The sequence below is a fragment of the Dryobates pubescens genome, unplaced genomic scaffold, assembly GCF_014839835.1.
Source record: "Dryobates pubescens isolate bDryPub1 unplaced genomic scaffold, bDryPub1.pri scaffold_112_arrow_ctg1, whole genome shotgun sequence".
In the NCBI taxonomy this organism is placed as follows: Eukaryota; Metazoa; Chordata; class Aves; order Piciformes; family Picidae; genus Dryobates; species Dryobates pubescens.
This window is the reverse complement of record NW_026530703.1, coordinates 355-26,897: the sequence shown is the minus strand read 5'-3', so window position 1 is coordinate 26,897 and position 26,543 is coordinate 355. Positions and strand designations below refer to the sequence as shown.

Genomic DNA, 26,543 nt, shown 5'->3' with positions numbered 1-26,543 from the left:
GCGAACACACACATCCCCCCCCCCCCCGGGAGAACCTGAGGGGGGGGAAACTGAGGCACGAAGCTGTTGGGGGGGGGGGGGGGGGCTCTGTCTGTGCCGTCTCCGTGGGCGCCCCCCCCCCCCCTCAGGGCTTCAGGACGCTCTGGGCTCTGTGTCCCCCCCCCCCCCCACGCAGGAAGGAGGTGGCGGGGGGGTGGGGGTGGGGAGGAAATGGGCTGGGCCGGGGGGGGGGGGGGGGCGGAGGGGGCGGCCCCAGTGCTGGTCCCAGTTCGGGGGGGGGACACCCACAGCTGAGCCACGCCATGGGGACCCTCCAGGACAATGTGAGTGACCCCCCCCCCCCCCCCCCGGGGGGGGGGCGGGACACGCGTGAAAATGGGGGGAGGGGGTGTGAAGAGCCCTCGGGGCTGAGGGGGGAGGGTCTCTTGTGGCTGGGGAGGGTCACCTGTGGGCTGTAGGGTTGGGGAGGGGGTGGCTAGAGGGGGTTCTGTGTCTGGGGTTGGGGGGGGGGGGTTGGAGGTGGGGTCTCCATTCCCCTGCCTGTGGGCCCCCCCCCCCCGGCTCTGCTCGCAGTGGGAGCCCCAAGAGCTGAGCTCTTGGCCCCCCCCCTAGCATCAGCCCTGGCTTGAGGGGGGGGCTGTAATGGGAAGGGGGACCCCCGGTAGGCCACTCCCTCCCCCCCAGTATGGAGCAGCTGGATACGGGGCAGGGGGCTGCAGCCCAGGAGGTGGAGGGGGAAAGGGCTGGGGCCACGGCTCCTGCGCCTCAAATGTGGGGAGGGGGCTGCTGGCGGGCAGCACAGCCTGGAGGGGCTGGTCCCAGTCTGGAGGGGCTGGTGCCAGTCTGGAGGGGCTTGGATCCCAGTCTGGAGGGGCTGATCCCAGTCTGGAAGGGCTGATCCCAGTGTGGAGAGGTTGAACCCCAGTGTGGAAGGGCTGGATCCCGGTCTGGAGGGGCTGGATCCCTGTCTGGAGAGGTTGAACCCCAGTGTGGAAGGGCTGGATCCCGGTCTGGAGGGGCTGGATCCCTGTCTGGAGGGGCTGGATCCCGGTCTGGAAGGATTGGATCCCAGTGTGGAGAGGTTGATCCCAGTCTGAAAGGGTTCATACCGGTCTATAAGGGCTGAATCCCGGTCTGGAAGGGTTGATCCCAGTCTGGAGAGGTTGATTCCGGTGTGGAAGGGTTCATCCCAGTCTGGAGGGGTTGAATCCCAGTCTGGAAGGGTTGAATCCCAGTCTGGAGGGGCTGATCCCAGTCTAGAAGGGCTGATCCCAGTGTGGAGAGGTTGAACCCCAGTGTGGAGGGGCTGGATCCTGGTCTGGAGAGGTTGGATCCTGGTCTGGAAGGACTGGATCCCAGTGTGGAGAGGTTGATCCCAGTCTGAAAGGGTTCATACCGGTCTGGAGGGGCTGAATCCCGGTCTGGAAGGGTTGATCCCAGTCTGGAGAGGTTGATCCCGGTGTGGAAGGGTTCATCCCAGTCTGGAGGGGTTGAATCCCAGTCTGGAGGGGTTGAATCCCAGTCTGGAAGGGTTGAATCCCAGTGTGGAGAGGTTGAACCCCAGTGTGGAGGGGCTGGATCCCGGTCTGGAGAGGTTGGATCCCAGTCTGGAAGGATTGGATCCCAGTGTGGAGAGGTTGATCCCAGTCTGGAAGGGTTCATACTGGTCTATGAGGGCTGAATCCCAGTCTGGAAGGGTTGATCCCAGTCTGGAGAGGTTGATCCCAGTGTGGAAGGGTTCATCCCAGTCTGGAGGGGTTGAATCCCGGTCTGGAAGGGTTGGATCCCGATCTGGAGGGGCTGATCCCAGTCTGGAAGGGCTGGATCCCAGTCTGGAAGGGCTGGATCCCAGTCTGGAAGGATTGGATCCCAGTGTGGAGAGGTTGATCCCAGTCTGGAAGGGTTCATACTGGTCTATGAGGGCTGAATCCCAGTCTGGAAGGGTTGATCCCAGTCTGGAGAGGTTGATCCCAGTGTGGAAGGGTTCATCCCAGTCTGGAGGGGTTGAATCCCGGTCTGGAAGGGTTGGATCCCGATCTGGAGGGGCTGATCCCAGTCTGGAAGGGCTGGATCCCAGTCTGGAAGGGCTGGATCCCAGTCTGGAGGGGCTGGATCCCAGTCTGGAAGGGTTGATCCCGGTGTGGAAGGGTTGAATCCCAGTCTGGAAGGGCTGGATCCCAGTCTGGAAGGGCTGGATCCCAGTCTGGAGGGGCTGATCCCAGTCTGGAGAGGTTGATCCCAGTCTGGAGAGGTTGATCCCAGTCTGGAAGGGTTGATCCCAGTGTGGAAGGGTTGAATCCCAGTCTGGAGGGGCTGATCCCAGTCTGGAAGGGTTGGATCCCAGTCTGGAGGGGCTGATCCCAGCCTGGAGGGGCTGATCCCAGTCTGGAAGGGTTGGATCCCAGTCTGGAGGGGCTGATCCCAGCCTGGAGGGGCTGATCCTAGTCTGGAAGGGTTGGATCCCAGTCTGGAGGGGCTGATCCCAGCCTGGAGGGGCTGATCCCAGTCTGGAAGGGTTGGATCCCAGCCTGGAGGGGCTGATCCCAGCCTGGAGGGGCTGATCCCAGTCTGGAAGGGTTGGATCCCAGCCTGGAGGGGCTGATCCCAGCCTGGAGGGGCTGATCCCAGTCTGGAAGGGTTGGATCCCAGTCTGGAAGGGTTGGATCCCAGTCTGGAGGGGCTGATCCCAGTCTGGAAGGGTTGGATCCCAGTCTGGAGGGGCTGATCCCAGTCTGGAGGGGCTGATCCCAGTCTGGAGGGGCTTGGATCCCAGTCTGGAGGGGCTGATCCCAGTCTGGAAGGGTTGGATCCCAGTCTGGAGGGGCTGATCCCAGTCTGGAAGGGGCTGATCCCAGTCTGGAGAGGTTGATCCCAGTCTGGAAGGCTTCACCTCCTCCATGTGGGCTCTGCCAAATCCCAGTCCATCCATACCTGCCCCCAGACCCATTTCCCACCCCCATCCCAGTGCCCTGGGTGCTGCTTTGGGACCCCCAGGGGAGGTGTTTGGAGCTGGGGGGGGGGTATGGGGCTGCCGGGGGGGGCATCTTTATCATGCCCCTCCCCACCCCCCCCAGTATGAGCTGGGATGAGGAAGGTGAGGCCGAAGCTGGGCCTCCTCTTCCTCCCAATCCAATTAGCCTCGGGCTGGGCATCCATCAGGGCCCTAATTGGGACCAGTCCACAGGAAGGAGCTTGGGGGAGGGGGGGGAGGGGGGAGACCACCACATTGTCCCCAAGGGAGGTGGGGTGTCCCCCACCTGCCCCCAACATTGCCCCCAAGGTCTTTAGATGCCACCAGGAAGGGGGTTGGGGATGATGAGGAGGAGGAGGAGGAGGAGGATGATCCTGCCTCAGTTTCCCCACCAGTAAGGACCAGTTAGGGTTGGAGGGGAGGGGGAAATGGTGACACTGGAGGGGAGGGGGCACCCCCAGCCCCCCACATGCTGTCCCCAAGGTCTTTAGATGCAACCAGGCAGAGGGTTGGGGATGAGGATGATGATGAAGATGATGATGGTGGTGGTGGCAGGGTCGCTCCTGCCTCAGTTTCCCCACCAGTAAGGACCAGTTTGGGGTGGGGGGGAATGGTGCCACTGGAGGCGGGGGGGGGCCACCCCCAGCCCCCCACATGCTGTCCCCAAGGTCTTTAGATGCCACCAGGCAGAGGGTTGAGGATGAGGATGATGATGGTGGTGGCAGGGTCGCTCCTGCCTCAGTTTCCCCACCAGTAAGGACCAGTTTGAGGCGGGGGAGGAGCGGGGGGGGGGTGTGATGGTGACACTGGAAGCGGAGGGGGGGGGGGTGGCAGGGGGCGGGGGGGGGACATTTGTGTCCCTGAGCTTCCTGCGGGACCCATCAGCAGGGCCATAAAGGGGAGGAAAAGGGCTGAGCTGCTGCCGCCTTCCACGCCGGGAGGAAGGGTTGGGTTCCTCCCCCACCCTCCCAAAGGTCAGCCCTAGGTGGGGAGGGGGGTGGGGGGGAGGAGGAGAAGACGACCACCCTCCCCCCTCCCCCCCCCCTTTCTTCTCCCACTTCGGAGCTTCCCAACCAGTCCCCGAGGAGAGATTTGGTGATGGGTGCAGGATCAGGCCCATGGGGAGGGGGTGCTGGGGTTGGGGGTTATGGGGAGGGGGTGCTGGGGGTTTGGGCTTAGGGGCTTCCTGGGTTGGGGGTTATGGGGAGGGGGTGCTGGGGGTTGGGGTTTAGGGGGGTGCTGGGGTTGGGGGTTATGAGCAGGGGGCCCTGGGGGTTGGGCTTTAGGGGGGTCCTGGGGGTTGGGGGTTATGGGAGGGGTGCTGGGGGTTGGGGTTTAGGGGGGTGCTGGGGTTGGGGGTTATGAGCATGGGTCCTGGGGTTGGGGGTTATGGGGAGGGGGTGCTGGGGGTTGGGGTTTAGGGAGTCTGGGTGCTGCTGATGCACCCCAAGGATAGAGGAGCTGGGGTCTGGGTGCTGCTGGTGCACCCCAAGGATAGAGGAGCTGGGGTCTGGGTGCTGCTGGTGCACCCCAAGGATAGAGGAGCTGGGGTCTGGGTGCTGCTGGTGCACCCCAAGGGTGGAGAAGATGAGGTCTGGGTGCTGCTGGTGCACCCCAAGGGTGGAGAAGATGAGGTCTGGGTGCTGCTGGTGCACCCCAAGGGTGGAGAAGATGAGGTCTGGGTGCTGCTGGTGCACCCCAAGGGTGGAGAAGATGAGGTCTGGGTGCTGCTGGTGCACCCCAAGGATAGAGGAGCTGGGGTCTGGGTGCTGCTGGTGCACCCCAAGGATAGAGGAGCTGGGGTCTGGGTGCTGCTGGTGCACCCCAAGGATAGAGGAGCTGGGGTCTGGGTGCTGCTGGTGCACCCCAAGGATAGAGGAGCTGGGGTCTGGGTGCTGCTGGTGCACCCCAAGGATAGAGGAGCTGGGGTCTGGGTGCTGCTGGTGCACCCCAGGGCTGCAGCTCCCCAGGAGGGTGCTGCTGGTGCCTGGCTGAGGTTTGGGTGAGGAGCAGCCGGGGCTGGGATTGAGGTTTGCTGTGCCGGGGGTGGAGGGGGAGAGGAATTCCTCGGGCTGGATGCAGCCTGGGGGCAGAATCCTCCCGGCCTTGGTGGCCACCAGGGCTGACCTTGGGCTGCTGGAGCTGAGCTGAGCCATTCTGCAGGGAGGTGATGGCAGGGACCGGGAGACCTCCCCCCGCCGGGGCTGGGAGGCCAAAGCAGCTCCTGGGGTTGGGCTGATGAGGAGGGGGCCCTGGGGGTTGTGGTTATGGGGAGGGGACCCTGGGGGTTGGGGTTTTGGGGGGCCCTGGGGGTTGTGGTTATGGGGAGGGGACCCTGGGGGTTGGGGTTGTGAGGATGGGGTCCTGAGCTTGGGGGTTTGGGGAGGAGTCAGGGTTAGGGACCAGGAGACCTCCTCCCCTCTGGGGCTGAGAGTCCAAAGCAGCTCCTGGGGTTGGGGTTATGAGGAGGGGGTCCTGAGGTTGGGGTCCTGGGGTTTGGGGTTGTGGTGATGGGGTCCTGAGCTTGGGGGTTTGGGGAGGGGTCAGGGTTAGGGACCAGGAGACCTCCTTCCCTGCGGGGCTGAGAGTCCAAAGCAGCTCCAGGGGGACCCTCTGGGACCCATCAGTGATGGCAGAGAGCGGCTGGGGGGCGAGGGGGCAGCAGTGGGTGGTGGCCACCTGGGCTCCAGTGAGACACTGAACCCCCAGAACGTCCCCACTGAAGGGTGGGGGATGGGGAGAGGGTGAGGAGGGTGGGGGTTGGGGAGAGGGTGAGGAGGGTGGGGGAGAGGCTGAAGGACACAGCTCAGGGGGCTGTGGGTGATGGGGCAGGGGCTGGGGGGGGGAGGCCTGGAGCTTGTGGGGGGCAGGACTGGCTCCAGCCTCAGGCAGCATCTTCATCACAGAGCTGGAGGAAGGCTCAGAGGGGACCCTGTGCCGGTTTGCTGCTGGCACCCAGCTGGCAGCAGTGGGCACAGCCCTCAGGCTGCGCTGGCAGTGCCAGGGAGCCCTGGACAGGAAGCTGCTGAAGGCCAAGCAGGGCAAGGGCAGGGAACTGCCCCTGGGCAGGGACAACCTCCTGCAGCAGCACAGCCCAGGGGGGAGCTGCTGGGGAGCAGCTGCCAGGAGAAGGAGCTGGGGGTGCTGGGGGGCAAGGAGGTGCCCAGCAGCCAGCAAGGTGCCCTGGGGGACAAGGAGGCCAAAGGTGTCCTGGGGGGCATGGAGCAGAGTGTGGGCAGCAGCAGGGGCAGGGAGGTTGTGCTGCCCCTCTGCTCTGCCCTGGGGAGGCCACAGCTGCAGGGCTGGGGGGCAAGAGGCTGGGGGCTGGCATCTGCTGAGGGGTGCCCAGGGGCACCAAGTGGCAGGCAGGAGGTGCCAGCAGGAGCAACTTGCTTGGGGTGAGGCTGCTGGAGAGGCCTGGAGCAGGCTGCCCAGAGAGGCTGTGGAGAGCTTCCAACCCCCCCTGGTGCCATGGTGCCCCTGGGCAAGCTGCTGGGCGTGCCCCTGAGCACGGGGTAGGCTCTGGGGGTCCCTTCCCACCCCCTCACCACCAGGCTGGGCTCTGGCATTGGGTGCCCAAGCCCTCTCCTGAGTGGCAATCCCAGGAGGTTCCTGCACACCCAGAGCTGCCCCCCAAGGGCAGCAGCCCCCAGCCCCCTCCTCCCCTCCCCTCCCCCCCCTGCTCCTCAGGCTTCTCCCAAATCCAATTCCCCTCCAGCTGCAGATGCCTGGAATTCAATTTGCCCAGATCCCAGCAGAAGCTCCGGGATGAGCTCCCCCCCTGCCAGCTCACAGCCCAGCTGGCACTGCCCGTGCCAGGAGAGCTGGGGGGTGCCCCGGCCCCCTCCCCAAAGCCCCCTCCCTGCCCCCCTGCTCGCCCCCAGCCCTGTTCCTCCGAGCTCCTCTGCGGGCTGCATGCCCTCTGGGATGCTCTGGAGCAGGTCCAGCCCTGGCAAGCCTCAGCCTGGCAGAGCCCCAGGGCCGAGGTCCCTCAGAGCCAGCTGGGAGGTGCTGCTGGCCAGTGGGGGACAGGATGGGCACCGTGGTGCCAGGGATGGGGATGGTGCCAGCTCCCTCCTGGAGCCCTCTGCCTGCAATGCTCCAAAGGCTTGGGATCAGCCTCCCCAGCAGCTGGCTGCCAGGGTGGGCACCTGGCTGGCTTAGGGCTGTCTCTTGGCATGCAGCTGGGTGCCAGGGTGGGCACCTGGCTGGCTTAGGGTTGTTCCTGTCCCTTAGGTGGCACCTGGGTGGCTCAGGGCTGTCCCCTGGCATGCAGCTGGGTGGCTTAGGGATGTCTCTTGGCATGCAGCTGGGTGCCAGGGTGGGCACCTGGGTGGCTTAGGGTTGTTCCTGTCCCTTAGGTCGCACCTGGGTGGCTCAGGGCTGTCCCTTGGCATGCAGCTGGGTGCCAGGGTGGGCACCTGGGTGGCTCAGGGCTGTCCCTTGGCATGCAGCTGGGTGCCAGGGTGGGCACCTGAGTGGCTTAGGGCTGTCCTTTGGCATGCATCTGGGTGCCAGGGTGGGCACCTGGGTGGCTCAGGGCTGTCCCTTGTCATGCAGCTGGGTGCCAGGGTGGGCACCTGAGTGGCTTAGGGCTGTCCTTTGGCATGCATCTGGGTGCCAGGGTGGGCACCTGGCTGGCTTAGGGTTGTTCCTGTCCTTTAGGTGGCACCTGGGTGGCTTAGGGCTGTCCCTTGGCATACAGCTGGGTGCCAGGGTGGGCACCTGGGTGGCTCAGGGCTGTCCCTTGGCATGCAGCTGGGTGCCAGGGTGGGCACCTGGGTGGCTCAGGGCTGTCTCTTGGCATGCAGCTGGGTGCCAGGGTGGGCACCTGGGTGGCTCAGGGCTGTCCCTTGGCATGCAGCTGGGTGCCAGGGTGGGCACCTGGGTGGCTCAGGGCTGTCTCTTGGCATGCAGCTGGGTGCCAGGGTGGGCACCTGGGTGGCTCAGGGCTGTCCCTTGGCATGCAGCTGGGTGCCAGGGTGGGCACCTGGGTGGCTCAGGGCTGTCTCTTGGCATGCAGCTGGGTGCCAGGGTGGGCACCTGGGTGGCTCAGGGCTGTCCCTTGGCATGCAGCTGGGTGGGTGCCAAGGATGCTGCTCCCGGTGCAGCTGTGGCCGCCTCGGGAGGATGCTGAGGGCTGCAGGGCTGTGGCTGTGCCGTGGGGAGGGGAGCTGGTGGCCGTGGGGAGGGGAGCTGGTGGCCATGGGGAGGGGAGCTGGTGGCCGTGGGGAGGGGAGCTGGTGGCCGTGGGGAGGGGAGCTGGTGGCCAGGGAATGACAGGAGGGGTTTGGGGACCTGCGTGGCTTCATCTTCTTGCTGCCCAGAGGCAGGGGACGTGGGCTGGGGGACAAGTGCCGTGGGGCTGAGGGGGTCCTTGTCCCCTCCCCACGGCCGGGCTGGGGGCCGGGCGGCAGGGCTTGGGGACAGCCGGCGGCCGTCGGGGCGGGCGGGGGGGGGGGCTCGGGGGGGCCCCGTCGGTGTTCCTGCGGACGGGAAATCCTTGAGGATTGTCCCTGCCCGACGAAGGGACATCAACAGGAAGCGACCTTGACTCTGCCTCTGTTCCCGCAGCGGAGCTGGGGGGCGGCAAGGGGACAGCCGCGGGGGGGGGGGGGCAGGGGGACAGCTCCCGAGGGTGGCTCAGGGGACATGGGAGGAGAGGGGTTGGAAAAGGCTGGAGTTGGGGGAGAGGGGGAGGATCAAAAGGGGTCCTGGAGGCAGTTATGGGGGGCCCAGGGACATTGGGGTGAGGAGGGGGGGGGGGGGGTCCCCAAGGACGTGAAGGGGACCTCAGGGACATGGGGGTATCTTCAGGGATGTGGAGGTGTCCCCATGGGCACGGGGGTGTCCCCATGGACATAGAGGTGACCCCTTGGCCATGGGGGTGTCCCCAGGCATGCAAAGATCTCCCCAGGGGCTGCCTGGTCTCAGCCCTGTGCAAACTCTCCACCAAAGTGCCCCAAGAGGACCACCCTGTGCCAACCCACCTCCCCCTCCCCCCCTGCAGAGCATCCCACAAAGACCACCCCCCCTGCAGCCCACGGGGAAACTGAGGCAGGGCTGGAGCTGTGAGGTCAGCAAGGGGCTCAGGACAGCCCAGCCCAAGCCAAACCCAACCCTGAGCTGCTCCTTCCTGGCTGTGACCCTGAGCTGATTGGGGAAACTGAGGCAGGGCTGGAGCTGTGAGGTCAAGCCCAGCCCAAACCCGACCGTGAGCTTCTCCTTCCTTGATGGAGAGCCCGGGACAGGTCTGGAGCTGTGAGGTTCACGGTGTGGGGGTTTTGGGGGTGCCTGCTCCCTCCCCTCCCCCCCCAGCTCCCCATCCTGCAGCGCTGGGCGCCCTCAGCCCAGCGTCTCCGGGTGCCAGGGGCGGCTCAGTGCCAGGGTTTCTGCCCTGCGGCTCCAGATCTCCTCATCTGGAGCTGACCACGCCAGGACCTGGGCTAAATGACCGCGGGGAGGCAAGAGCCCTCCCAGCAGCGTCTCCTTCCCGTCGAGCCTCATTAGGAGGCTCATTAAGGCCCCCTTTAAAGAGCAGCTAATTAAGGAGCTCCTGCGGGTTGCAGGTTGCTCGCTGCCTTGATTAGATTAAAGCAATGAGATCTGGGACCCGGAGCTGCAGGCTGGCAGCTGATGGATGCCTTCCCCTTCCCCTTCTCCTTCCATCCCTTCCTCTTCTCCTGCTCTGCACCTTCCCCCCAGGGATGCTGCTGGAGGGGGAGGGGCTGTGGGGGGGTGGCGAGCGGAGGCTCAGGGCTTGGAAAGGACCTTTCAAGGGCAGCCCCACCCCAGGCAGCAGAGCCCCCCCAACAGCTTGCCCTGGGCTGGTGCCAGCCAGGGGGCAGCTGGCACCTCTCTGGGTGACCTCAGATAGGGGCTCATCAGCCTCAGCCCCCCCCTCCCGTCCCCCTTCCCCCCCCCCCCCCCCCCCCAAATCCCTTCTTCATCCTTCCTCTGGATCTCAAACCAGGTCGCAGCTCCCTGGCAGGGTGGTGGCTGCCAGCAGGGCTGCTGTGCCCCCAGCCCCTCCCTGGGGGAGATGATTCCCTGGGGAGTGGTCGCTGGAGGGCTGGGGGAAGGGTCCTGGAGCAATGCTGGGCTGGGGACAAGGGGGCAAGGATGGAGCTGGGGGTGCTGGGTGGGCACAAGGAGGTGCCCAGCAGCCAGCAAGGTGCCCTGGGGGAGGCCAAAGGTGTCTGGGGGGGGCATGGAGCAGAGTGTGGGCAGCAGCAGGGGCAGGGAGGTTGTGCTGCCCCTCTGCTCTGTCCTGGGGAGGCCACAGCTGCAGGGCTGGGGCCAGGGCTGGGCTGCCCAGGGCAGAGCCTGGGAAGTGCTGGGGAGAGGCTGAGGGCCAGGGGGGGACAACAAAGGTGGGGAAGGGTCTGGAGAAGGTGGGGAAGGGTCTGCCAAAGTTGTGAAGAGCAGCTGAGGGAGCTGGGGGGGTTGAGGCTGCAGCAGAGCAGCCCCAGAGGGGAGCTGAGCAATGCACAGCAAGAGCTCAAGGAGCTGTGGGGGCAAGAGCCTGGGGCTGGCATCTGCTGAGTGCTGCCCAGGGCTCAAGGGGCAGCAAGGGGCAGCCAGGAGGTGCCAGCAGGAGCAACTTGTTTGGGGTGAGGCTGCTGGAGAGGCCTGGAGCAGGCTGCCCAGAGAGGCTGTGGAGAGCTTCCAACCCCTCCCTGGTGCCATGGTGCCCCTGGGCACGGGGCTGGGTGTGCCCTGCTGGCCTGGGTGGGCACCAGGGCTCCCTTCCCCACCACCAGGCTGGGTTCTGGCATTCGGTGTCCTGTCAGGTCGGACTCTGTGCCCTCAGGCCCTGCTTCCCTGCCTCACTTTCCCCATTCCCTTCTCCCCCCAATCCCCCCTCCCCCCCAATTCCCTCCTGTTGATGCCCCTCCTGCCATCCCTCCCCTGCCAGCTCTGCCTGTTGGCATCTCCTGGTGGCCAGCAGCCCGCCGGGGCTGGGCTATATTTAACCACTGCCAGCAGAGCAGCTGGGCTGAGGGGGTGCTGGGGAGCGCTGGGAGGGGGTGCTCAGAGCTGCTGCAGGAGCTGGGGGGGGGAGGGGAGTGGGTGTGTGGGGGGGTGGGAATGGAAGGGGGGGGCGGGGAGGAGATGAATCACAGCCTGGGGCTATTTTTACCACCAGCAGCTTGCTCCACAAATGCTTCTGGTGGCCACCAGCTGCTGGAGCTCATCTTGGGGAGGGGTCCTGAGGCTTTGGAGGTCCTTTTTTTTGGGGGGGGGGGGAGGGGAAGGAGGGGGGAGGGAGGGTTTCAGCTGCTTCTTTGGGGGTGCCAAGGAGTGGCCGTGGTGGGCTCTGGGGGGTGGGAAGGGGGCTGGGGCCTCAGGGCTTGGGGGCACAACCTGGGGGGCAGTGGGGTGGGGGGGTGGGGGGCAAAAAGGGAGGCTTGGGTCAGCAGCTTCCAGCTGGGAGAGGAGGAGGAGGAGTCCTGGAGGAGGAGGAAGGGATGGGAGAGAGGGGGGGAAGGGATGGGAGGGGGGGGGGGAAGGGAAGGGAGAAGGAGGAAGGGAGGGGAGAGAGGGGGGGAAAGGGAGAAGGAGGAAGGGATGGGAGAGAGGGGGGAAAGGGATGGGAGAGAGGGGGGAAAGGGATGGGAGAGAGGGGGGAAAGGGATGGGAGAGAGGGGGGGAAGGGATGGGAGAGAGGGGGGGAAGGGATGGGAGAGAGGGGGGGAAGGGAAGGGAAGGGAAGGGAAGGGAAGGGAAGGGAGAAGGAGGAAGGGATGGGAGAGAGGGGGGGAAGGGATGGGAGAGAGGGGGGGAAGGGAAGGGAAGGGAAGGGAAGGGAAGGGAAGGGAGAAGGAGGAAGGGATGGGAGAGAGGGGGGGAAGGGATGGGAGAGAGGGGGGAAGGGATGGGAGAGAGGGGGGGAAAGGGAGAAGGAGGAAGGGATGGGAGAGAGGGGAGGAAGGGATGGGAGAGAGGGGAGGAAGGGATGGGAGAGAGGGGAGGAAGGGATGGGAGAGAGGGGGGAAAGGGATGGGAGAGAGGGGGGGAAAGGGATGGGAGAGAGGGGGGGAAGGGATGGGAGAGAGGGGGAAAGGGATGGGAGAGAGGGGGAAAGGGATGGGAGAGAGGGGGGAAAGGGATGGGAGAGAGGGAGGAAAGGGAGAAGGAGGAAGGGATGGGAGAGAGGGGGGGAAGGGAGAAGGAGGAAGGGATGGGAGAGAGGGGGGGGAAGGGAGAAGGAGGAAGGGATGGGAGAAGGGGGGAAAGGAACTCCATGGAGTTCATTATCCCTCTGTGTCCTCCTGGGGAGCTGGGCTCCGGCTCCGGGCAAGCTCTTCCCGGGGGAGTGTTGGTTCCCTGCCCGCAGGGCTGCAGGTGGCATTGCCGGTGCCAGGGCTGGGAGCGGCTGCAGGTGGCATTGCCGGTGCCAGGGCTGGGGGGGGCCCGGGCTTCCTCTGCGGGTCGGATCGGGGAGCGGCCCGCCGTGCAGCCGGGAACACTGGGGCCGGTGTGGCTGCAGCCCCAGATCCCAGCCCTCCCCTCCGTGGAGCCGGGCAAATGGATCGGGATCGTTCCCCTCAGCCCCCCCGCATCCAAGGCGGGGAGGTGCCGGGAGCCAGGGGGGGGAGGCAGGAAGGGGGCTCCGCCCTCGGGCTTCCAGAGGAGACATTCCCAAGGGATGGCAAAGGTTCCCTTTGGGAGTTCCCAGTCTGGGAGTTTAATTAAGCCCCTTGGTTAATTAGCCCCTTACCTAGCTCCTTGATTAGCTCCGTGATTAGCCCCTCGGCATCGGCTGCGCCCTCCGGAGCTTCGGCAGAGGGTCTGCAGCCCCCCCGGCGCTGGGAGTGCTGGCACGGGGGGGGGAGTTGGGATGAGCGGGGGGAGGGGGATCAGGTGGGGTCAAATGGGATGGTTGGAATGAGTGGGATCAAGTGGGGTGGGTGGGATCAAGTGGGATGACTGGAATGAGTGGGATCAAGTGGGAATGAGTGGGATCAAGTGGGATGACTGGAACAAGTGGGATCAAGTGGGAATGAGTGGGATCAAATGGGATGCTTTGAATGAGTGGGATCAAGTGGGAATGAGTAGGATCAAATGGGATGGTTGGAATGAGTGGGATCAAGCGGGGTGGGTGGGATCAAGTGGGATGACTGGAATGAGTGGGATCAAGTGGGAATGAGTGGGATCAAATGGGATGATTTGAATGAGTGGGATCAAGTGGGAATGAGTGGGATCAAGTGGGATCGAGTGGGAATGAGTGGGATCAAGTAGGAATGAGTGGGATCAAGTGGGAGTGAGTGGGATCAAGTGGGAATGACTGGGATCAAGTGGCATGACTGTAACAAGTGGGATCAAGTGGGAATGAGTGGGATCAAATGGGATGCTTTGAATGAGTGGGATCGAGTGGGATCGAGTGGGATCAAATGGGATCAAGTGGGATGACTGGGATGAAGTGGGATCAAGTGGGATGAGTGGGATCAAGTGGGATCAAATGGGCTGACTGGAATGAGTGGGATCAAATGGGCTGACTGGAATGAGTGGGATCAAGTGGGATGAGGGAGGAAGAATGGGATGAGTGGGATCAAGTGGGGTGAGTGGGATCAAGTGGGATGAGGGAGGAAGAATGGGATGAGTGGGATCAAGTGGGGTGAGTGGGATGAAGTGGGATGAGGGAGGAAGAGTGGGATCAAATGGGGTGAGTGGGATCAAGGGGTATCAAATGGGATGATTGGAATGAGTGGGACAAGTGGGATGGTTGGAATGAGGAGGGATCAAGTGGGAATGAGTTGGGTGAGTGGGAAAAGTGGGATCCATTGGGGTGAGTGGGATCAAGTGGGATCTGTGGGATGCCATTCCCAGCCTTCCTCCCTCCCCCTGGGATGGACATCAGAATGGGCACTTGAGCCACCAGGGACGGACAGAGGGACAGCAGGATGGACACTTAAGCCAGGAGGGGCAGAAGGACACCAGGAGGGTGACCTGAGGCACCATGGAGGGACAGAAGGACACCAGGAGGGTGACCTGAGGCACCATGGAGGGACAGAAGGACACCAGGAGGGTGACCTGAGGCACCATGGAGGGACAGAAGGACACCAGGAAGGACAGAAGGACATGGCCTGGCTGCATTCTACAGTGCTTGTGTCTCCAGTGGGAGTAGGCAGCTGGAGATGCAGCCCTGTTGGGATCCCAGCCAGTGCCAAGGGCACCCACGGCCGCTGGCACCTCTGGGCACCTCCCAGCTGCCCCCCAGACCAGCTCCCAAGGTAGCATGGACACAGCTGAGGATGCTCCAAGGGTGGCATGGACCAAGAGAAGGATGGGGCAAGGTCATGGAGCCAGCTGAGGATGCTCCAAGGGTGACAAGGACCCAGCTGAAGATGCTCCAAGGGTGGCATGGACCAAGAGAAGGATGGGGCAAGGGCATGGAGGCAGCTGAGGATGCTCCAAGGGTGACAAGGACCCAGCTGAAGATGCTCCAAGGGTGGCATGGACCAAGAGAAGGATGGGGCAAGGGCATGGAGGCAGCTGAGGATGCTCCAAGGGTGGCATGGACCAAGAGAAGGATGGGGCAAGGGCATGGAGGCAGCTGAGGATGCTCCAAGGGTGGCAAGGACCCAGCTGAAGATGCTCCAAGGGTGGCATGGACCAAGAGAAGGATGCTCCAAGGGTGACAAGGACCCAGCTGAAGATGCTCCAAGGGTGACAAGGACCCAGCTGAAGATGCTCCAAGGGTGGCATGGACCAAGAGAAGGATGGGGCAAGGGCATGGAGGCAGCTGAAGATGCTCCAAGGGTGGCATGGACCAAGAGAAGGATGGGGCAAGGGCATGGAGGCAGCTGAGGATGCTCCAAGGGTGGCATGGACCAAGAGAAGGATGGGGCAAGGGCATGGAGGCAGCTGAAGATGCTCCAAGGGTGACAAGGACCCAGCTGAAGATGCTCCAAGGGTGGCATGGACCAAGAGAAGGATGGGGCAAGGGCATGGAGGCAGCTGAGGATGCTCCAAGGGTGGCATGGACCAAGAGAAGGATGGGGCAAGGGCATGGAGGCAGCTGAAGATGCTCCAAGGGTGGCATGGACCAAGAGAAGGATGGGGCAAGGGCATGGAGGCAGCTGAGGATGCTCCAAGGGTGGCAAGGACCCAGCTGAAGATGCTCCAAGGGTGGCATGGACCAAGAGAAGGATGGGGCAAGGGCATGGAGGCAGCTGAGGATGCTGCAAGGGTGAGAGGGACCTGGGTGAGCATGGTCTAAGGGTAGGTGGGTGGCACAGTTCTGGTTGGGGGTGCTCCAAGGTTGGCATGGGGCCAGATGAAGGTGCTCCAAGGGTGACAAGAACCTGGCTGAGGGTGCTCCAAGGGTGGGCAGGTGGCACAGAGCCAGCTGAGGATTCTGCAGGGGTGGCATGGACCAGGCTGAGGATGCTGCAGGGGTGGCACAGAGGCAGCTGAGGATTCTGCAGGGGTGGCATGGACCAGGCTGAGGATGCTGCAGGGGTGGCACAGAGGCAGCTGAGGATGCTGCAGGGGTGGCACAGAGGCAGCTGAGGATGCTGCAGGGGTGGCATGGACCAGGCTGAGGATGCTGCAGGGGTGGCACAGAGGCAGCTGAGGATGCTGCAGGGGTGGCATGGACCAGGCTGGGGATGCTGCAGGGGTGGCACAGAGGCAGCTGAGGATGCTGCAGGGGTGGCACAGAGGCGGCTGAGGATGCTGCAGGGTGGCACAGAGGCAGCTGATGCTGCAGGGGTGGCACAGAGGCAGCTGAGGATGCTGCAGGGTGGCACAGAGGCAGCTGAGGATGCTGCAGGGTGGCACAGAGGCAGCTGATGCTGCAGGGTGGCACAGAGGCAGCTGATGCTGCAGGGTGGCACAGAGGCAGCTGAGGATGCTGCAGGGGTGGCACAGAGGCAGCTGAGGATGCTGCAGGGGTGGCACAGAGGCAGCTGAGGATGCTGCAGGGTGGCACAGAGGCAGCTGAGGATGCTGCAGGGGTGGCATGGACCAGGCTGAGGATGCTGCAGGGGTGGCACAGAGGCAGCTGAGGATGCTGCAGGGGTGGCATGGACCAGGCTGAGGATGCTGCAGGGGTGGCACAGAGGCAGCTGAGGATGCTGCAGGGGTGGCACAGAGGCAGCTGAGGATGCTGCAGGGGTGGCACAGAGGCAGCTGAGGATGCTGCAGGGGTGGCACAGAGGCAGCTGAGGATGCTGCAGGGGTGGCACAGAGGCAGCTGAGGATGCTGCAGGGGTGGCACAGAGGCAGCTGAGGATGCTGCAGGGGTGGCACAGAGGCGGCTGAGGATGCTGCAGGGGTGGCACAGAGGCAGCTGAGGGTGCTGCAGGGGTGGCACAGAGGCAGCTGAGGGTGCTGCAGGGGTGGCACAGAGGCAGCTGAGGATGCTGCAGGGGTGGCATGGAGCTGGAGAGGTCCCTGGGGTGCAGAGCTGGGGGTGGTGCCCAAAAGGTCTCTGAGGGGTCCCTGCTGCCCCCTCTGGGGCTGAGGAAGGAAGGGACAGAGCCCAGGGGCAGCTCAGGTCTTCATCTGGCTACCGCTGGGGGGGACACCGTGGCTAGCGCTGGGGCAGGGACACCGTGGCTACTGCTGGGGGGGGACACCGTGGCTACTGCTGGGGGGGGACACCGTGGCTACTGCTGGGGGGGGACACCGTGGCTACTGCTGGGGGGGGACACCGTGGCTACTGCTGGGGGGGGACACCGTGGCTACTGCTGGGGGGGGACACCGTGGCTACTGCTGGGGGGGGACACCGTGGCTACTGCTGGGGGGGGACACCGTGGCTACTGCTGGGGGGGGACACCGTGGCTACTGGAGGAGGCACTGTGGCTACTGCTGGGGGGGGGGACGCCGTGGCTACTGCTGGGGGGGGACACCGTGGCTACTGGAGGAGGCACTGTGGCTACTGCTGGCGGGGGGGACGCCGTGGCTACTAGTGGGGATGCCGTGGCTACTGCTGGGGGGGGACATTGTGGCTACTGCTGGGGAGGCACCGTGGCTACTGCTGGGGGGGGACACCGTGGCTACTGGAGGAGGCACTGTGGCTACTGCTGGGGGGGGGGGACGCCGTGGCTACTAGTGGGGATGCCGTGGCTACCGCTGGCGGGGGGACATTGTGGCTGCTGGGGGAGGCACCGTGGCTACCGCTGGGGGGGGCGCCGTGGCTACCGCTGGGGGGGACACATTGTGGCTACTGGGGGAGGCACCGTGGCTACTGCCTGGGGGGGGATGCCCTGGCTACTGGGGGAGGACACCGTGGCTACTGCTGGGGGGGACCCGTGGCTACTGCTGGGGGGGGACTCAGTGGCTACTGGAGGAGGCACTGTGGCTACTGTTGGGGGGGACGCTGTGGCTACTAGTTGGGACACTGTGGCTACTGCTAGGGTGGTGTTGCCAGTCGCTGGTGGCCCCAGGGTGCCAGTGGTGGCCCTGCTGGTGTCACCCTGACCCCTAGTGCCCCTCCCTGTGGCTCTGTGCCACCTTGCCCTGATGGGCCTGGTGGCCCTGGGGGGTGCTGGTGGTGGCCCTGCTGGTGCCCCCCTGACCCCTGGTGCCCCCCAGGATGCCCTGCTGAGCCTGGGGGCCGTGCTGGACGTCGGCAGCCTGCGGGACAGCCTGCGCCATGCCCTCATCTCCCTGCTGCCCAGGGTGGTAGGTGGGGTGGGCACCGTGCCGGGCTCAGCCTGGTGCCCACCAGGGCATGCTGGCCCTGGGGTGCTGGGGGTGATCCTGATGGTCGTGGTGCCCCTGGGGTGGTGTTGGTGGCCCTGGGGGTGGTGCTGGTGGCCATGGGATGGTGATGGTGGCCCTGGGGGTGATGCTGGTGGCCCTGGGGGTGATGCTGGTGGCCCTGGGAGGGTGCTGGTGGCCCTGGGGATGGTGCTGGTGGCCCTGGGGGTGGTGCTGGTGGCCCTGGGGGGAGCTGGTGGCCATGGGATGGTGCTGGTGACCCTGGGGGTGGTGCTGGTGGCCCTGGGGGTGGTGCTGGTGGCCCTGGGGGTGGTGCTGGTGGCCATGCTGGGTGCTGGTGGCCCTGGGGGTGGTGCTGGTGGCCAGGCTGGGCGCTGGTGGCCCTGGGGGTGGTGCTGGTGGCCCTGGGGGAAGCTGGTGGCCATGGGATGGTGCTGGTGGCCCTGGGGGTGGTGCTGGTGGCCCTGGGGATGGTGCTGGTGGCCCTGGGGGGGGTGCTGGTGGCCCTGGGGGGGTGCTGGTGGCCCTGGGGGGGGTGCTGGTGGCCCTGAGGGTGGTGCTGGTGGCCATGGGATGGTGATGGTGACCCTGGGGGGAGCTGGTGGCCATGGGGGTGGTGCTGGTGGCCCTGGGGGGGTGCTGGTGGCCCTGAGGGTGGTGCTGGTGGCCATGGGATGGTGATGGTGACCCTGGGGGTGGTGCTGGTGGCCCTGGGGGGAGCTGGTGGCCATGGAATGGTGCTGGTGACCCTGGGGGTGGTGCTGGTGGCCCTGGGGGGGGTGCTGGTGGCCCTGAGGGTGGTGCTGGTGGCCATGGGATGGTGCTGGTGGCCCTGGGGGGGGTGCTGGTGGCCCTGGGGGGGGTGCTGGTGGCCCTGAGGGTGGTGCTGGTGGCCATGGGATGGTGCTGGTGGCCCTGGGGGGGGTGCTGGTGACCCTAGGGGGGGTGCTGGTGGCCCTGAGGGTGGTGCTGGTGGCCATGGGATGGTGCTGGTGGCCCTGGGGGGGGTGCTGGTGACCCTAGGGGGGGTGCTGGTGGCCATGGGATGGTGCTGGTGGCCCTGGGGGGGGTGCTGGTGGCCATGGGATGGTGCTGGTGGCCCTGGGGGTGGTGCTGGTGGCCCTGGGGGGAGCTGGTGGCCATGGAATGGTGCTGGTGGCCCTGGGGGGGGTGCTGGTGGCCCTGGGGGGGTGCTGGTGGCCATGGGATGGTGATGGTGGCCCTGGGGGGGGTGCTGGTGGCCCTGGGGGGGTGCTGGTGGCCATGGGATGGTGATGGTGGCCCTGAGGGTGGTGCTGGTGGCCCTGGGGGGGTGCTGGTGGCCCTGGGGGTGGTGCTGGTGGCCCTGCAGTGCTGGCTCCATGGTGTCCTCACATGTGTCCCCCCATCCCCCCCCCCCAGGAGCACCTCTACCTGTACCTGCGGGAGGGGGACCCCAGGCTGCTGTGTGACGACCCCCCCCACGAGCTACCCCCCCACGGCAAGATCAGGTCTGGCCCTGCCCTGCCCCCCTCCTGCCCACCAGGGGCCCTCGGCACGGGGAGGGGACACCTTGGCCAGGCTGTCCCCGCCCCGGGGGTGTCACCTTCCTCGGGGTACCCCTGCCCTGGGTCTGTCCCTGCCCTGGGAGTGGCTTTGGGATGGCCCTGCCCATGGGGCGTGCCCTGCCCTGAGGCTGTGCCCATCCCATGGGCTGTGCCCTGCCCACGGGGTGTGCCCTGCCCTGAGGCTGTGCCCATCCCACGGGGTGTGCCCTGCCCACGGGGTGTGCCCTGCCCTGAGCCTGTGCCCATCCCACGGGGTGTGCCCTGCCCACGGGGTGTGCCCTGCCCTGAGGCTGTGCCCATCCCACGGGGTGTGCCCTGCCCACGGGGTGTGCCCTGCCCTGAGCCTGTGCCCATCCCACGGGGTGTGCCCTGCCCACGGGGTGTGCCCTGCCCTGAGCCTGTGCCCATCCCACGGGGTGTGCCCTGCCCACGGGGTGTGCCCTGCCCTGAGGCTGTGCCCATCCCACGGGGTGTGCCCTGCCCACGGGGTGTGCCCTGCCCTGAGCCTGTGCCCATCCCACGGGGTGTGCCCTGCCCACGGGGTGTGCCCTGCCCACGGGGTGTGCCCTGCCCTGAGGCTGTGCCCATCCCATGGGCTGTGCCCTGCCCTGCCCAGAGGCTGTGCCCCTCCCACGGGGTGTGCCCTGCCCACGGGGTGTGCCCTGCCCTGAGGCTGTGCCCATCCCACGGGGTGTGCCCTGCCCACGGGGTGTGCCCTGCCCTGAGCCTGTGCCCATCCCACGGGGTGTGCCCTGCCCACGGGGTGTGCCCTGCCCTGAGGCTGTGCCCATCCCATGGGCTGTGCCCTGCCCTGCCCAGAGGCTGTGCCCATCCCACGGGGTGTGCCCTGCCCACGGGGTGTGCCCTGCCCTGAGGCTGTGCCCATCCCACGGGGTGTGCCCTGCCCACGGGGTGTGCCCTGCCCACGGGGTGTGCCCTGCCCTGAGGCTGTGCCCATCCCATGGGCTGTGCCCTGCCCTGCCCAGAGGCTGTGCCCCTCCCACGGGGTGTGCCCTGCCCACGGGGTGTGCCCTGCCCTGAGCCTGTGCCCATCCCACGGGGTGTGCCCTGCCCACGGGGTGTGCCCTGCCCACGGGGTGTGCCCTGCCCTGAGGCTGTGCCCATCCCATGGGCTGTGCCCTGCCCTGCCCTGAGGCTGTGCCCCTCCCACGGGCTGTGCCCTGCCCGTGGGCTGTGCCCTGCCCTGCCCAGGTGCCAGGGGGAGGCTCAGGCCGTGCCTTGCCCCCGCAGGGATGCGGTGCGGAGGCAGAAGCGGTTGGAGTGCGGGGGGCTGCCCCCTGCAGAGCTGCCTGGCAAGCACCTGGCACCCCTGGCAGCGCCCCTGGCACCTGGCACACAAGGTGGGGCTGGGGGGAGGGGAGGCTGGGTGGGGAGGGATGGAGGGATGGGGAGGGAGGCATGGAGAAGGATAGAGGGATGGGGAGAGATGGGGAGGGAGGCATGGAGAGGGATGGAGGGATGGGGAGGGATGGGGAGGGAGGGATGGATGGGGGATGGATAGACAGGGAGGGATGGATAGACAGGGAGGGATGGAGAGGGAGGGATGGAGGGGGATGGATAGACAGGGAGGGATGGAGAGGGAGGGATGGAGGGGGATGGATAGACAGGGAGGGATGGAGAGGGAGGGATGGAGGGGGATGGATAGACAGGGAGGGATGGAGAGGGAGGGATGGAGAGGGATGGATAGACAGGGAGGGATGGATAGACAGGGAGGGATGGAGAGGGAGGGATGGAGGGGGATGGATAGACAGGGAGGGATGGAGAGGGAGGGATGGAGGGGGATGGATAGACAGGGAGGGATGGATAGACAGGGAGGGATGGAGAGGGAGGGATGGAGGGGGATGGATAGACAGGGAGGGATGGAGAGGGAGGGATGGAGGGGGATGGATAGACAGGGAGGGATGGATAGACAGGGAGGGATGGAGAGGGAGGGATGGAGGGGGATGGATAGACAGGGAGGGATGGAGAGGGAGGGATGGAGGGGGATGGATAGACAGGGAGGGATGGAGAGGGAGGGATGGAGGGGGATGGATAGACAGGGAGGGATGGAGAGGGAGGGATGGAGGGGGATGGATAGACAGGGAGGGATGGAGAGGGAGGGATGGAGGGGGATGGATAGACAGGGAGGGATGGAGAGGGAGGGATGGAGAGGGATGGATAGACAGGGAGGGATGGATAGACAGGGAGGGATGGAGAGGGAGGGATGGAGGGGGATGGATAGACAGGGAGGGATGGAGAGGGAGGGATGGAGGGGGATGGATAGACAGGGAGGGATGGATAGACAGGGAGGGATGGAGAGGGAGGGATGGAGGGGGATGGATAGACAGGGAGGGATGGATGGGGATGGATAGAGATAGAGGGATGGAAAGGAAGGGAGGGAGAGGGCTGGAGAGGGCTGGATAGACACGGAGGGATGGAGGGGATGGAGAGGGAGGGCTGGAGAGGGCTGGATGGGGAAGGGGGTGGGTGGGTGGGTGGATGGATGGGTGGCTAGAGCTGGCTGGCTGGAGCTGGCTGGGTGGGTGGCACAGGAGGCCACACTGAGCCCCCTCCGAGCGCCCAGCCCCCCGGTGCCACCCTGGGTGCCAGCCCAGCCCTCCCCCCTCAGTTCTCATCCTGCCGCTGGTGGACAAGGAGAGCAGCACCGTGGTCTGCGTCATCCTGGTGAGCAGGGGGCGCAGGCCGGGCCCTCGGGGCTCCCGGGCACCGGCTCCCGGGCACCACCGGCTGCTGACCCCCCGGCACCCCCTCCCCAGGTGCACTGCGGGCAGCTGAGTGACTCTGACGAGCAGAACCTGCGTGCCCTGGAGAGACACGTCAGTGCCCCCTGCCGGGCGCCTGGGCACCCCTCCCCCGCCTGCCAGCCCACCCTCACCCCCACCGGCACCCCCCTACCCCCCCCCAGTGGCGCCCTGCCCGCCCGCCCCCGCCCTGGGGTCCCCTCTCCACGGGTGAAAGTCCATGGTGGAGATGCTCCCAATGGTATCCCCATCCTCCCTGCCCCCCCCCCCTGGTGTCCCCATCCACCCCCCACACCCCCCCTGCTGCTCTCCCCATCCCCCCCGGCCCCCCATCCTCCCTGCCCCCCCCCCCTCCTGGTGTCCCCATCCACCCCCCACCCCCCCCTGCTGCTCTCCCCATCCCCCCCGGCCCCCCATCCCCCCTGCCCCCCCCCATCCTGGTGTCCCCATCCACCCCCCACCCCCCCCTGCTGCTCTCCCCATCCCCCCCGGCCCCCCATCCCCCCTGCCCCCCCCCATCCTGGTGTCCCCATCCACCCCACCCCCATGTTGCTCTCCCCATCCCCCCCCGGCCCCCCATCCCCCCTGCCCCCCCCCCATCCTGGTGTCCCCATCCACCCCACCCCCATGTTGCTCTCCCCATCCCCCCCGCCCCCCCCCCCATCCTGGTGTCCCCATCCACCCCACCCCCCTGCTGCTCTCCCCATCCCCCCCGGCCCCCCATCCCCCCTGCCCCCCCCCCCATCCTGGTGTCCCCATCCACCCCACCCCCATGTTGCTCTCCCCCTCCCCCCCGGCCCCCCATCCCCCCTGCCCCCCCCCATCTTGGTGTCCCCATCCACCCCACCCCCATGTTGCTCTTCCCATACCCCCGGCCCCCCATCCTCCCTGGCCCCCCCATCCTGGTGTCTCCATCCACCCCCACACCCCCCCCCCCCCATGCTGCTCTCCCCATCCCTCCGGCCCCCCATCCCCCCTACCCCGCCCGTTCCTGGTGTCCCCTTCCCCCCCCGGGCCCCCATCCCTGTGTCCCCTTCCCCCCCTGGGCCCCTATCCCTGTGTCCCCATGCCCCCCCGGGCCCCTATCCCTGTGTCCCCATGCCCCCCCGGGCCCCTATCCCTGTGTCCCCATGCCCCCCTGGGCCCCTATCCCTGTGTCCCCATGCCCCCCCGGGCCCCTATCCCTGTGTCCCCATGCCCCCCCGGGCCCCTATCCCTGTGTCCCCATCCCCCCCGGGCCCCTATCCCTGTGTCCCCATGCCCCCCTGGGCCCCTATCCCTGTGTCCCCATCCCCCCCCGGGCCCCCATCCCTGTGTCCCCATCCCCCCCCGGGCCCCCATCCCTGTGTCCCCATCCCCCCCCGGGCCCCCATCCCTGTGTCCCCATCCCCCCCCGGGCCCCCATCCCTGTGTCCCCATCCCCCCCGGGCCCCCATCCCTGTGTCCCCATCCCCCCCCGGGCCCCCATCCCTGTGTCCCCATCCCCCCCCGGGCCCCCATCCCTGTGTCCCCATCCCCCCCGGGCCCCCATCCCGCTCTCCCCATCCCCCCCGGGCCCCCATCCCGCTCTCCCCATCCCCCCCGGGCCCCCATCCCTGTGTCCCCATGCCCCCCGGGCACCCTTCCCCCAGGTGCCCACGGCCCCCCGTGTGCCCCCCCGCAGACCCTGGTGGCTTACCGGCGCCTGCAAGCCCTGCAGAAGCTGCAGCCCCCGCCCCAGGGCAGCCTCTCCCCCAGCCCCTCCCAGACCTCCTTGACCAAGGCTGAGAAGGAGCCGGGGAGCAGCTACAGCGACCTGGACTGCAAGATCCTGCAGCTCTGTGGTGAGGGCACCCCCCGGGGGGGGCACTGGCACGGAGCGGGGGGGAGAGGGGGGGAGCTGGGGGCATGGGGGACACCAGGATGAGAAGGGCCAGGGGGGATGGGGAGAGCAGGATAGGGGCCCGGGGGGGATGGGGGACACAGGGATGGGGGAGCAGGGGGGATGGGGAGAGCAGGCTGGGGACCGAGGGGTAATGGGGACACAGGGATGGGGGAGCAGGGGGGAGGGGGAGAGCAGGATGGGGGTCAAGGGAGATGGGGAGAGCAGGATGGGGGCCCGGGGGGGATGGGGACACAGGGATGGGGGAGCAGGGGGGAGGGGGAGAGCAGGATGGGGGTCAAGGGAGATGGGGAGAGCAGGGGGGATGGGGAGAGCAGGATGGGGGTCAAGGGGGGATGGGGAGAGCAGGATGGGGGTCAAGGGGGGATGGGGAGTGCAGGATGGGGGCCCAGGGGGGATGGGGATACCAGGATGGGGATCAAGGGGGATGGGGAGAGCAAGATGGGGTCCAGGGGTAATGGGGACACAGGGATGGGGGTCCAGGAGAGATGGGGACACAGGGATGGGGGTCCAGGGGAGATGGGGACACAGGGATGGGGGTCCAAGGGGGATGGGGACACAGGGATGGGGGTCCAGGGGAGATGGGGACACAGGGATGGGGTTCCAAGGGGGGGTGGGGACAGAAGGGTGAGGGTCCAGGGGTTGGGGGGACAGCACTGGGAGCACCTGCACCCTGGAGACTTTCCTCCCTGGGGAGGGGCCCCCAGGGTGGGGTGGGGGTGGGTGGGCAGGGTGCCAGTGGGGGTCTCTCACCCCCGGTGCAGGGGAGCTCTACGACCTGGATGCGGCCTCGCTGCAGCTGAAGGTCATCAACTATGTGAGTGGCAACCCCCAGCCCCGGGCACCCCCCTGGGCACCACCGCCCCCCCCCACCCCCCGGGCACCTACTCCAGGCCACCCCCGGGCCCCCTCTCCCCCTGGACACCTCTCCAGGGCACCCTTTTTGGGCACACACTCCGTGAACCCCTCCCAGACATCTCCCCTGGGCACCCCCCCCTCAGCATCTACTCTGGGCACCCCCCCCGGGCACCCATGCCAGACACCCCCCTGGGCATTCCCCCTGGGCACCTGCTCCAGGCACCCACCCTTGGCATCCCCCCTTGGGCACCCACCCCTTGGGCACCCACTCCGTGAACCCCTCCCAGACATCCCCCCTGGGCACCTGCTCCTGGCACCCCTCCTTGGCATCCTTCCCAGACACCTCCCCTGGGCATCCCCCTGGGCACCCCCCCCCCTCCCCCGGGCACCTACTCCAGGCCCTCCCCCCAGGCCCTTTCCTCGGACATCCCCCCCCCCCCCCCGGCCCCCTTCCCCTGGCACCATCTTCTGGGCACCACCCCCCTGGGCAGCTGGGGGGCAGCTGTTGGGCAGCTGGGGGGCACCCTGAGGCTGGTGCCCCCCAACCCCGTGCCCACCCCCCCCTGAAGCTGAAGCAGGAGACAGAGTCCCTGAGCTGCTGCCTGCTGCTGGTCTCGGAGGACAACCACCAACTGTTCTGCCAGGTGGGTGCTGTGCCCACCCTGCCCTGCCAACCCTCCCCCTCTCCCTCCAACCCCTCCTTGGCATCCCCGGGGCCTGGGCACCCCTTGGCACCTCAGCCACCCCCTCCTGGCCCTTGCAGGTGGTAGGGGACAGAGTGCTGGAGGAGGAGATCAGCTTCTCGGTGAGCGGGGCGGGCACGGGGCGGGCACAGGGCAGGACTGGAGTGAGACCAGGGAGGGAGCAGGGGGGGACCAGGGCCAGACCAGGGTGGGCACAGGGCAGGCATGGGGATGGCACAGAGCTGGCACAGGGAAGGACTGGGGTGGGCACAGGACTGGACCAGGGCCAGCACAGGGCAGGACCAAGGTGGGACCAGGGCCAACACACGGTGGGACCAAGGCAGGCACGGGGTGGGCACAAGGAAGGCACAGGGTGGGACTGGGGTGGGCACAGGGCAGGCATGGGGCTGGCACAGGGTTGGACTGGGGCAGGCACGGGGCTAGCACAGGGTGGGCATTGGGCAGGACTGGGGTGGGCACAGGGCAGGCACAGGGTGGGCACAGGGCCAGCACAGGGTGGGACTGGGGCAGGCACGGGGCTAGCACAGGGTGGGCACAGGGCTGGTACAGGGTGGGCACAGGGCTGGCACAGGGTGGGCACAGGGCAGGACTGGGGCAGGCACAGGGTGGGCACAGGGCTGGTACAGGGTGGGCACAGGGCAGGACTGGGGCAGGCACAGGGTGGGCACGGGGCAGGGAGTGCCAGGGGCTGAGGGCAGCTCGTGCCCCCGCAGCTGACCTTCGGGCGCCTGGGCAGGGTGGTGGAGGACAAGAAGTCAATCACCCTGCAGGACATCAGCCAGGTGGGTGCCAGCCCTGCCAGCTCCCCTAGGGGGCGTCGTGTGCCCTCTGCTGGGGATGAGGAGGTGCCCACCTCGGTGCCCCACGGGGAGCTGCCCACCTTACTGCCGCATGGGGAGATGCCCACCTGGGTGCCCCATTGGTGCCCGTGTGAAGAGACCCACCTAGGTGACTTAGGGGGAGATGCCCACCTTGGTGCTCAATTGGTGCCCATGTGGAGACACCAAGCTTGGTGCCCCACATGGAGATGCCCACCTGGGTGCCCTGTGGGGAGGCACCACATGGGTGCCCGCTGGGGAGATGCCCACCTTGGTGCCCAATTGGTGCCCATGTGGAGATACCCACACAGAGACGCCCACCTGG

General features: G+C 67.0%; 1 protein-coding gene across 1 annotated transcript; it reads left to right on the top strand.

Annotated features, from left to right (window-relative positions):
- Nucleotides 1-278: 278 nt before the first annotated feature.
- Nucleotides 279-26,182, top strand: PDE2A (phosphodiesterase 2A; the record flags this gene model as incomplete). Its single annotated transcript, XM_054179324.1, has 11 exons — nt 279-323; nt 17,519-17,608; nt 19,049-19,137; nt 20,446-20,555; nt 21,824-21,879; nt 21,972-22,031; nt 23,620-23,779; nt 24,603-24,655; nt 25,266-25,340; nt 25,460-25,501; nt 26,114-26,182. Coding segments are annotated over exons 1-11 (825 nt in total), but the record flags the coding sequence as incomplete, so codon positions are not given.
- Nucleotides 26,183-26,543: the final 361 nt, after the last annotated feature.